This window comes from Dasypus novemcinctus, chromosome 7, assembly GCF_030445035.2.
Source record: "Dasypus novemcinctus isolate mDasNov1 chromosome 7, mDasNov1.1.hap2, whole genome shotgun sequence".
In the NCBI taxonomy this organism is placed as follows: Eukaryota; Metazoa; Chordata; class Mammalia; order Cingulata; family Dasypodidae; genus Dasypus; species Dasypus novemcinctus.
Window position 1 is genome coordinate 59,472,697 of NC_080679.1, and position 12,739 is coordinate 59,485,435.

Sequence of the window (12,739 nt, forward strand, 5' to 3'; positions counted from 1 at the left end):
ATGTTTATTGCTGTTGATATTAGTCCTTGTTGGCAAGATTTAATTGGACTATGTTTTCAAGGACTTGTAATTATCTGAAAATAATATTAGCAATGTCATTTTATTCTGCCATGCCTGCCTATATCCACAACTACTAAATTACATATTTTTATTATACTACTTGTTTTTTTTTTCATTGGTAAAGAATACTGCTTACTTTCATGATAGATATAAATACTATGGACTCATCCAGTCCAGTGAATTCTCCCAAAAAAAGTGATGACAGTGGTCCACTCTATTCTGAGAAGCTATTTACAGGGCAAAGCGATCATGTACTAACGGAAGTATATGAATTATTTTGTGATGGAATTTCAAATCATTTTCCAAATCATTTTCCTAGGGAAAGGGAAGATGTGTAAAAAGGGATATAAAATCAAACCATGATTTATTGCTTCCATATCAAGGCAGGAGGCTGAGGTTTTGTTTCACTTGGAAACAAAGAAATACAGCTTGTAGTAAACACTATGCCTGAGAATAAGGGCATGCTAAATTTTCCAGAGAATAGAAACTGCATACATGTTTAGTGTTGATATATATGATCAGCTCTCCTTTGACATGTAAAGATTTTTCATACCTTTCCTAGGGCTGCCGTAACCAAGTACCACAATATAGGTGCTTTAAAACAACAGAAATTTACTAATTCTCTGTTCTAGACCTAGAAGTCTGAAATCAAGGTGTCAGTAAGACCACGCTTTCTCCAATGCCCCCTCCTAGATGTTGCTGCTGGCCGGCAATCCTTGGAGTTCCCTGGCTTATCTGCCAACTCTAGTCTCTGCCACCATCTCCACATGGCCTTCTCCCCTATGTGTCTGTCTCTGTGTCTCTTTGTCCTCTTCTTATAAGAGCACAATCATATTGGCTTAAAGGCCCACTCTACTCCAATATGACCTCATCTTAACGGGTTATATCTGCAGTGACCCGACTTTCAAATAAGGTCACATCCTGAGGTACTGGGGCTTGGGACTTTTTGGGAGATCCAAACCATAACACTTGTTTTTTAGTGATGTCCTAATAGGTATAATTTTACTTTGAGAATTGGCCTATGAAATATCAGTGGCATTGTAACAATGTTAATAAAATATAATTTGTAAAATGACTGTTTTCCAAATGAAAATTCATAAAAGAGCTTTATTCCTGTAAAATGACTTTTAAAATCCATATATGGACTCTTCAAAATATGTGTCTCTTGGCTTAGTTGCTTTTGTCGTGTATGCCTAAACAACAAAATTATCTTTTATTATGCTTTAAAAATAAGTACAATGCAAGGTGGGAAATTTGAGAATTAAATGAAAGAGACTAAAATCCCATTTAGCTTTTTAGGCAGTCAGTCTTCACAACATTCAAAATACTACATTTAAATTTACAGAATGGCAAAATCTTTTTAACACCCTTGAAAATGTGTTTATATTAATTACTGTAAGTTAAGCTAATTATGACTTGTGACTTTTCATAGGGATTTTACATGAAAATTTTCTCCACAGGGAATCAAAGAACATTCAAATTCTCTTTCAGTTTCTTTATTTTTAACTTTGTCATTTCATGTGCTGCTTATTTGTTAAGAAACCCGAGGATCTCTTTAGTAACTAGAATCTTCTGCTTATAAAGCAAGTTTCTCCCTGTTTAGATTATTTTCTAGGCCTACTTTGGCAAGTAAGCATTAAAAAATTAGCTTTCAGATTTTATCCCCTACTGCCAAAGAAAAGATTTTTTTTTTAATGAGAGAATAAAAAAGCATCATTCCGTTTAATAAAATGCATCAGATCATTATGAAGGATTAAGGGGAGTTCACTGGGGTGATATTTTCAGCAGACTCTAAAGTTAGTCTTTTAAAGATGAAAATCAGTTTTTTATTTCCTAGAAATCCTTTTCTAAAAATGATCACATTCTAACACTTAAAATGCTTTTGTCCCCTTATATGTGAAATACATCTTCTTAGAACATTCCTTGTTTTGCCTTTCATCAACAGTTTACTTCATCACTGATGCTCTATTTCAACTTGGTAAAGAATTGAGGGTCATAGCAGTTGAGGCAAATGGTTAAGTAATCTTACAACCCAGCTTCCCTAAGGAATTGAAAGCTAAAAATGTTAAATACTCCTCCCTCTTCCTAGCTCTGCCAGATGAGCATATCTTTATTTACATCATGTATAGATTTGGATGGATTTGGAAACTAAAATCAGTAAGGTGGTTGAGGAACAAATACAAGTTGCAAATATCTATGAATCACACGAATCTCATTTTGGTATTTATTTTTGCTCATCATTTGGCATTATCTATGCTTTGGGTTATCATAGGGCTTTATAAAATCAGAAACCTATCTTGAACTATGATACAAAATTTGTCTTCTGAGTATTTTATCCTAATATTTTGAATGATTACATTATTATGAAATAAATATTAATAATTTTTATTCAACTAAGTGATAAATCCTTAATTCACCAGATTCAGACATAAGTAGTTTGTTAAATTCAATTTGTTTAATACTAATTAGGTTATATTTATAATGCAATATATTAATAAAAAATGTGAACTTATTTAGAGTTAGAGCTCAAGGAATTACTGAAATGAAGTTAGAAAACATCCTCTTCAATTAATCCCTAAGATATCATTAATGAAAGGTATGTTCTTTCTAAAACTAAAAATAATTTGCTGCAAACTTCATCTAACTATATATCTTTCAGACTTTTATTGGCAAAATAAAATAAAATAGTGTGTTCTTTGTTGATACTTCTAGAATCCTCAATCATTAGTAATAAAAATACACTTAAAATTCCAATGTGCTAAAACACATTGTTAATTTGTGTATATACCTGCTGAGTTTTATCTGACTTGGATTAAGACCAGAGACAAATACAAAGAGACAACTGTTCTAATGTTATATGAACATAAAAATCAAGCATTTCTATGTTCCCATGATGTGGCTGTTGTCAGTAGGCAGATTAGAATAATAATAACTTTTACACTCTAAGATTATGTGTTATTTAAATGCATATGTTATCCCTGTACTCCTAGAAATTAAAACCAAAATAGCGTAGGAAAAATATTTTAAAGTTGAATGATTATGACAATTATCCAATCAAAAAAGTTAATTAGGTATTGATTAGTCACATTGAAAAAAAATCAAGTTTCCTTAAATATTTAAAATATAATCAGAATAACCAATAATAAATTTTTATATATTAAACTTTCAGGGAAAAATATTGAATAAAATGTAGTAAAACTCAAGAAGGAGATTGGCCCTAGTGCCTTCTCTTTCAGAGAAATTTTACTCTCCAGTGATTACCTGATTGCATTAAGAAGAAAGGATGACGTATTGACTGAAAGGAATATATAACACAACTCATATTGTTCAATCTATCTATCTAAATCTACCTCTATCTCTGGACAAATAATGATAAGCTGTCTGAATCAAAGCTTTTCTCTGAAAAAGAAATGATCATTTTTTAAAAAATTCCTTCAACCTTCCTAATGCTTACTTGAATAAATTAAAACTTCATGTGTTTTTAATTCAGTTTGAATTTCATTATCTCTCATTTAATGTAGAACTTAGAATTCATACTTGAAGTATGGTAGTATATTTATAAGTAGCATTTTAGTTCTTGAGGAGAGTAAATCCATTAATTCTATGAGATTAAAGCAGATACAATTTTCCAGATGCCTTTTGCTTCATTTCTCCTTTCCATCTGGTAATAATGAAATCTGTGATTGAGTTGAATCAATGAGGTAAAGGAAGGTATAGTAAAGGGGACAATTCTGGTACCTTCCACTTCTATTCCCAAACTTCTGTAGAATTTGTCTATTTTTCTATGTCAATTAGGCTGTTTTAATTACTTTCATATTTTACTTTGTTTTAATAAGTAATCACCTTCAGATTATTTGAACAGAAAATGTGTTAGTTACCAGGAATTCTTATATTTGTGAATATGTTAGAAACTTTAATATAGTTATTAAGACCTAATTTTATATTAAAATGCAGATGAGTTCATGATTACACAATTTAGATTAATCTTCAAAGAAAATAAAAGGAACTTGACCTTTTTTAAATAAGACATTCTGTTTAGAAGTAATTTTAATCATAATGTATAAATTCTCCTAATTTATTTGTGTGTTGGGTTGAAATATCTATTATATTATGAAGTATGGTCATTGATATTCAAATTGTTTTTCTTGCAGATTACCCAAAGGAGATTTCAAAAGTGAAATTACAAAAAGGTGAATGTTCATTTTTGTGCTAGTTAGTAGCATTTATGTAAGGCCCCTAGAAATTTTATTCCTAGGCTTCTCTGTTATGGGGGTGGTCATAAAACCATGTGATCTTTCACTGAAATAGAGAACCTTGAAATAAAATAATTGAATGGTGTTTTCCTTCAGTGAATAAAATGAAAAATTAGAAATAAAACATATGATTTTGAGGGGAAGTCATAAATACCATATTTAATCCCATTCTAATGCAGCATAATACTTAGTATTATGTCATTCACAATCCAGAGGCACTCATGCCATTTTAATATCTGACAGATAGTGATTTAGATGCTGCAAATCTTTAATTCTCCAATCTCTAATCCCTTTATAATCTCAGCATTGCATGGCTTTAGAAAGGTTCATCTAACGGTCTCTTAAATGGATGTGTCTGAATTTTCAACAGTTCTACATGCAAAGATAAGTAGGGATATTTGATGATAAATAATCCCTTTTTTCAACATTAGTGTGTGTATAACTACTTTGTGATTTAAATTATTCTAAGTTTAGTGCAAAATATAATTACTTTTTAAAATATATTCTAACAAGAAGAGTTCTTAACAGATCAAGGAAGTGACATTCATTTGATAAAGGCCTAGAAACAGATCAGCATTTTGGTACTTATATTTGAATGAGAAAATCTTGAACAAAGAGTACAATTATTTAATTCAGTTCATGAAAGAGCTAGAAAATTTTAATTATATTTTATTTACTACTTTGTTTTAATTTTGTGGGGAAGAGTTAAAAATTTCTGCAAATCAAGGGTAACTTCAAACTTAATTTACTAACCAAAATTTAATTCGAAGTTAATAAAATAAATTCAGTGGCAAAGTTTATACAAACAACATAAGTGAACATATATATTAATTTGCAAATTTTTAAAAATAGCTCCCTGTAAACATTAAATCAATCCTTAGAAAAGTTTTCCAAACTTGAGTTAAGTGAAATTCTCATACTCTGTAACTTCAAAGGAAATGGGATATTTATGAATAGTGATTTTTGTCCACCAAAATGAAAGATGATATTCTCATGACAGAAAAAAGCAATGTTTAAATGTTATTTACTGTATATGCTAGGGTCTTTTCCTCAAGAATGTAAAATTAAAGAAAATTTTATAGGCAAATAATATATCATTTTAAAATATATATTTAATGATTCAAAGTTCAGTCATTCTACATTATTATATATGAAAGAGAATAATGATATTGGGATAATTCTCATGAGTGATAACAAATGTTTAGATGCTAAAACCAATTCATAATGAAGACCTCTAAGCACATAATTTTGAAGTTAATTTTGTGATATGTTCTCTAGCATTGGAAAAGTTAAAAAGACAGTGGAGATTCATTACAATCCCTGTAAAATAAAGTTTGGTCTAAGAAAATCCCCAAGTTAATAGCAAACTAGAGTTAATAGTAAAAATCTTATGACACATGAAAGTTGAAATATAGCACAGAGTCTGCATTCTATGTTATTTACTTTTAACTGAGCACAAATTTAGAGCAAGAATTGTGTATGCAGGCTCAGTAAGAAGGTTTGCTTATTTATCTGAGGAATATGGGGTATTAATTTCTTAATTTGTAAACCTGTGAATCTTTTAAATTGTAGGCTTAAGCAGACTTATTTTACATGTGTGCATTTTTTTTACTTTGTCCTGAAATCAATTTATGTCCTAGAATGGGACCTCATATAGTAATTTCGAGTTGTATAATTTCTTAATTATACCTATCAGAATAATTTGTTATAGATTTCTTCTTTATACTCACCATTTAATACCCTCCCTGTTCTGTTAAACATAAAATTCTCCTACCCCCTTTAAAGATGATTTAAAATTTCATAAGAACTACATACTAAAACTAAAAATGATAATAATTAATGTTCTTTTTCTTAACCTTAAAAAGGCATTTTAAAAATTTAAAGAATTGTTTCTTTCCTTTTCCTGTATATTACACTTAGCTACAAATTGTTACTATGAGACATGGCAACAACCACTCTGAAAACAGGAGAAGCAGTTAACAATAAAATAACTCTACTGATATTTTGAGAAGTGACAGAAAATAGATTTTTTAAAACTACATTAAAATAGGAAGTTTTTAATGCTAGGAGATTAGTTCTGCAGATCTTCAGCTATTGCTGAAACCATTAACTTTATTCAGTATATACTCTTTTTATAGTAATACACTCGTGAGTATTGCTTCCCTGAAATAGAACAATTTGCTTTGAAATGTAAAAAGATATCACATAAAAGTTTGCCACTTTGGTAATCCAGGTACAGGAAAAAAAAAAAAAAAAGGGGAAATTAGAGCTTTTACCCTTACAAATTGAAGCTCAATATGTTGTGATCATAATAATTTTTAAAATTAGCTCAGTTTTCTTCACAGAGTATACATGTGGATGGAGCTTGTAAAATAGATCACAGTGCCACAACTTTGGGGGCAGCTGTGTTTAGCCTGGTTTACTACCAAAGAATGGGTATTAGACTTTTTCAAATCCTCTCCAATATCTGAGCATGTATTTCCTTTCTGCCTCTTTATTTTTGGAGTCATTCCAATGCCTGGAAGGAAAAAAATAAAAACAGGACATAGCAGTAGAGGATGTCATACCAAATATAGATATTAATTCCAGCATAAGAATTCAGAAACCTCTAAGAATAGCCATGGAAGCTTCCATATGCCCCTCAAAGCTTATTCTTCAAATTTTATTTTTATTAAAACCATTCTTAGTGAAGCAACACACTACACTGCTTTCCCTATGAGACCCTCACAACTCAAAAACATGAAATATTGATATACCTTGCCTACAACTGAGGCACATAGGCTTATAAAGCTAGAAAAAAATAATTAAACCAAAACTTTTCCATACTTTTTTTGTACTTCTAAAATGATAGTACATGGCAGAAAGAAAAAACCAATATCTTTTATTTTCTCAATTTGTAAAAAAAACTGGTAAGTTAATGCTCTATTAATTTACTATGAGAAATTTAGAACTTGAAATTCCAATCACAAAATATGTATAACAATAGCAATATTTTCCTAATTCCAGATATCACTGTAGAAATAGGAGATTTAAATATTGTTTAGCTTTAATAAAGTTATATTTTTAACCTCTTCTCTTTAATTTTTCATTTGTACTCCTTAAATATCTTCAAATTAAACAGTTATTTATAAACAATTTAAATTACAAAATATTTTTGAAAATAATATTCCTGTCTTATACTTTTATAATTTCTAGAAAAGCCAGAATTCTGTTTTTTGGAAGAAGATGCTGGAATCTGCCGAGGTTACATTACCAGATATTTCTATAACAATCAGTCAAAACAATGTGAACGTTTCAAGTACGGTGGGTGCCTAGGCAATCCAAACAACTTTGAATCATTGGAAGAGTGTGAAAAGATATGTAAGGCTACATGTAAGTTTTTCTTTCATATCCTCTTTATTTCGTTTATAAGCATCTTTAAAAAATAAGGCACCTGTCTATCAAACAATGAATACATAAACAAAATGTGATATATACACACAATGGAAGATTATTCAGTTGTAAAAATGAATGAAGTTCTGATACATGAAACAATGTGGATGAACCTTCAAGACATTATGCTAAGTGAAATAAACCAGACATAAAAGGACAAATATTGTATGATCTCATTGATATGAAATAATTAGAATGAGCATGCTCATAAAATCAGAATCTAGAACAGAGGTTATCAGGAGATGGGTTGGGAATAGGGAATAGGGAGTAAAGCCTTAAAAAGTACAAAGCTTTTATTTGGAAAGATGGAAGTATTTTTTGGGAACTGATGATGGTAATGGTTGCACAACATTGTGGATATAATTAACAGCACTAAATGTATATATGAATGTGGTTAAAGGGAGAAATGTCAGGTTGTATATATGGTAATATAATAAAAATTTAAAGATCTGTGGAACCGTACTACACAGTGAACCCTAAGTTAATCCATGGGCTATAGTAATAGCACAATTATAAAATGTGCTTTCATCAATTATAACAAATATACCACACTAATGCAAGGTATTAATAATAGGGTGGTGTATTAGTCAGCCAAAGGGGTGCAGATGATGCAAAATACCAGAAATTGATTGGTTTTTATAAAGGGTATTTATTTGGGAGCTTGCAGATACCAGGCCATAGGTGTAAGTTCCTTCCCTCACCAATGTTTATTTTCATGTGTTGGAACAAGATGGCTGCCAACAGCTGCGAGGGTTCAGGCTTCCTGGGTTCCTCCCTTCCAGGGTCTTGCTTCTCTCTGGGTTCAAGTTTCCTTCCTTTCCAGGGCTTAGGTTTCCTCTCTTCCTGGGGCTGGCTTCTCTTTCCTTTGTGAGCTTACTTCCCGGGGCTCCAGTTTAAAGCTTCAGCATCAAACTCCAACATCAAAACTCCAACATCAGAAACCCTTCAACTCTGTCCTTTGCCATGCCTTTTATCTGTGAGTCCCCACTCCCCAAGGGGCAGGGACTCAACACCCTAATGATGTGGCCCAATCAAAGCCCCAATCATAACTCAATCATGCCCAGGTACAGACCAGATCACAAACATAATCCAATATCTATTTTTGGAATTCATAACCATATCAAACTGCTATAGGTGGTATATAGAAATCCTATATTTTATGCATGATTACTTCTATAAACCCACAATATTTGTAATATAAATAAATAAATAAGTCTTCTTATAGGAGGCTCATATTTACCACATTTTGTGTAAGCCATGCAAATGCAAATGAATCTGTATTCCCTTGATCTGAAAGACATTAGTTAGTATGTGAAAAAACAAGAAAAATAGAGAATATTAAGAAATTTAACTACAGTGGAACATGTTTCCATGGATCTGACTATATGTATATATTAGGTTCCATTATTTAGTTTTCCTTTCTGAAAATAATGCACAGGGGTGAGATTATTTATAACAACTTGATTATTTATAACAACTTGAGAGCATGTACTTATTTGGAGTCCATGCCCTTAATTAAATCCATCAGTTTCATGTGTACAGAAAAATACCTAAAGGAGGAGTTAAGCATTGTTATAATTTTTTATCAAGAATGACAAATTTACTCATGGAAGTATTCCTCATGGTTACTATATATATATATATAATGTATACTTTTATGTATGTATATATACACATATATATTTAAAGTTCCATTATTCAAGATGCACCAATTTAACATCTCAGTTTGAATAGAATTGTTAGGCGTTTACTTTTCTTAACACAGCTGTGCTTTGCTTCATGTGTATGAATATGAAGTTGTGTCAATGTTCTCCCACTTTAATTGGCTCTATTATTTTTAGTGGATGATTTTCAGGTGGATGATTCTAGAACTCAGCATGATGCTGTGAAGAATAACACCTTGACTTCCCAAACTACTAATGTTTCCAGGCTTTGGGGTAAGCACCTTATTTTCTATCGTACCAGAAATAAAGCATTATAATGACAACAACAGAGCAGAAATCTGTATTAGATGTATGCTTTTAAAAAGATAGTTGTTTTGTGATTTAGCAATGGGGGGTGATAAAATACTGACATTCAAAGTGTTCAAGATATTTAATCCCATAAAAGTGACAGACAGTTCTCCTGGTTTAAGATATGTTTTCTAAGATGCTTTTCCTTATTTATCACATGAAAAACTTTTACAGGGTATTTAATTCTATGCCAGGTTTATCTTAAGAAATGATGCTTGGAACTATCGGCTTCAATGAATGATGGTAAATCACTGTAAAAGCAGTACTGTGTCTCAAGGAGGCTATGGTGCTTTTAAATTGGACACCGGAAAGATGTCTGGTGTTAGTCATGGGCAGGTGAGGAAGTAATTGAACACGATACACAAAGGGTGTGTCACTCTGAAGGCAGTCCCTCCTGGATTTCTGCAGGGCTCTTCTGGATTCTATCCTGCCAACTAATTTATCAGATTTAAATAAAGCTACAGCAGTTATGCCCACAAAAATGCAGAGTTGGGAAATTACAAAATTCATATGTTCTTTCAAATGTATGTTAATATCACAAGATGTTAATATCAAGCAAAAATACAACAAAAGCAAACTATGGATAGTAATGTATTGTAATATATTAATAATCTTCCATTAAGGGTTTTTAAAAAAGGAAATATACCAAGTGAAAGAAACTAAGACATATTATTTGACTCCATCTATACAAAATATAAGTACAGATAAATTAGAAAGATGGAAACAAAATAGCAGCTATGTAAAGCAGGGGAAGGACAGAGTTTGAAAGGTGATTAAGAGGTAGAGATTTCTTTTTTTTGGTTTGCCTGTTTTTAGTTTTGTTTTATCATTATTACTGAAATAATGAAAATGCCCTAATACTTATTGAAGGGATGAATGCACAACTCTGTTGTTATACCAAATACTATTGAGTGCACACTTTGGTTGGACTGTATGTTTTATGAATATGTATCAATAAATTTAATTTTAAGGAAACAAAAATCATATGTTCTCATGCAGAAATTGGAGATTTTACTTACAGTCCGTGTGATAAGTTTCAAATATCCACTGGACATAAGTTTAAAGAATGCTGTAGCTATTAGAGTTTCAGCCTTGAATTAAAGGAAATGTAGTGTCTGGGCCAGGGGTTCATTACCCTGGCTATGTTACAGATCAAATGAGATTCAGAATCAGAATGGCCTTGAGCAACTCTATTTATAGCAAGCAAGCAAGCAGAACATCAGGCATGCAGAAAGCAAACACTCTCCCAGAAAGAACTGAAGCCTGGCAAATGTGACTGTGACTTACCTAGAATGAGGGATGTGAATATCCAGTTTAGACCCACACTGACCTGACCATATTTATGCGACTTGCTCCAGTCCTGATGCCATACCTTAGAAATCTCAAAGAGAGTTGGTAACATGTTTATGGAAGGACTTGAAAATGTAAGGAGACCTGAACTAAGAGGGAAGATTATATCTCCTCTCAGTATTTGAAACATTATCATATGAAAGGAAGACTGAGTTCTGTATGTGGTAAAGGTCTCCTTGTTTATGAAAAAAAAATTGAGAAAAAATGTTTAATCTTATTCATATCTCACAAAACCAAACCCCATATTCTTTTTTTTTTGCCTTTAGAATATAGTATCAACTTTGCTTTTGCTACAAAAACATTACAATGTTGTTAACTATAGTCCATAAATTACATTAGTTATATTTTCCCATATATGACCATATTTTCAACATTTTATAATAGAAGAACATTCCTGTATTTATATTAACCATAATCCTCATCTATCACCACAATCATTGTTACATATTCCCTGTATTATCCTCCAGCTGTCCTCCAATTAACATTAATCTTCCTAGATAGACTACTCATTTCAGCCACAAACACATTCATATATCAACTGTGTTTGTTACATTCATTATAATATATTACCATCAAATCCAACAATTACCACATATTTATATTTGATCTTTTTTTTTTTTTTTAAAGATTTATTTCTTTATTTAATTTCCCCCCCTCCCCTGGTTGTCTGTTCTTGGTGTCTATTTGCTGCGTCTTGTTTCTTTGTCCGCTTCTGTTGTTGTCAGTGGCACGGGAAGTGTGGGCGGCGCCATTCCTGGGCAGGTTGCTCTTTCTTTTCACGCTGGGCGGCTTTCCTCACGGGCGCACTCCTTGCGCGTGGGGCTCCCCACGCAGGGGACACCCTTGCATAGCACGGCACTCCTTGTGCGCATCAGCACTGCGCATGGCCAGCTCCACACGGGTCAAGGAGGCCCGGGGTTTGAACCGCGGACCTCCCATATGGTAGACGGACGCCCTAACCACTGGGCCAAAGTCCGTTTCCCAATTCATCCAGCATCTTCTCCACCTTTTCATCCCACATTCCATCTCCCACCAACCTACACTTCATAGTCCAACTCTTTAAGTCTCCATAATGTTCATGTCAGTGAAACCATACAATATTTGTCCTTTTCTGTCTGGCTTATTTCACTCAACATAATATTCTCTAGGTTCCTCCATGTTGTCATGTGCTTTCCCAATTGATTTCTTCTTAGATCTGAGTATAGCCCATAATATGAATATACCACATCTTGTTTATCCATTCATTGGTTGAGGGACACTTAGGTTATTTCCTCCTTTTAACAACTGTGAATAATAAAATTGCTTTTCCTCCTTAACTACCAGAATATCACAAGTGGGTTTGAGAATATGTATTTTCTTCAAATGTGACCTCTTAACTTAAGATATTTGAATGCTTATTAAGCACAATTGATGTTATATTTTTCTTTTTCTTTTTGTATTTCCATATTACAAAGCTATATGGGTGACATCAAATATTCAGCTTTACTGTTCTCTATTTATTTTTAAGTTTGTAAGCATATCCCTAACAGAAAAGTTTGTTATAACAGTGGATGTATAAATTTGTTTTATTTATTATTTAATGAAAAGCATTTTCATTTTTTGAAAATTACATGATATTCTGAAACAATAAAC

The 12,739-nt window shown here is 32.0% G+C and overlaps 1 protein-coding gene across 6 annotated transcripts in view; it reads left to right on the forward strand.

Annotated features, from left to right (window-relative positions):
* The window catches only part of TFPI (tissue factor pathway inhibitor), a 92,976-nt gene that overhangs the window by 70,911 nt on the left and 9,326 nt on the right, over nt 1–12,739 (forward strand). For all 6 annotated transcript variants that reach the window (XR_011649243.1, XR_011649242.1, XM_058300515.2 and 3 more), the window contains 3 exons: nt 4,212–4,250; nt 7,509–7,685; nt 9,587–9,682. Coding sequence is in view for 4 of the 6 variants with exons in the window: in XM_058300515.2 (XP_058156498.1) it covers nt 4,212–4,250; nt 7,509–7,685; nt 9,587–9,682 (312 nt within the window). In the remaining 2 variants the exon portion in view is untranslated. The remainder of the gene's footprint in view (nt 1–4,211; nt 4,251–7,508; nt 7,686–9,586; nt 9,683–12,739) is intronic.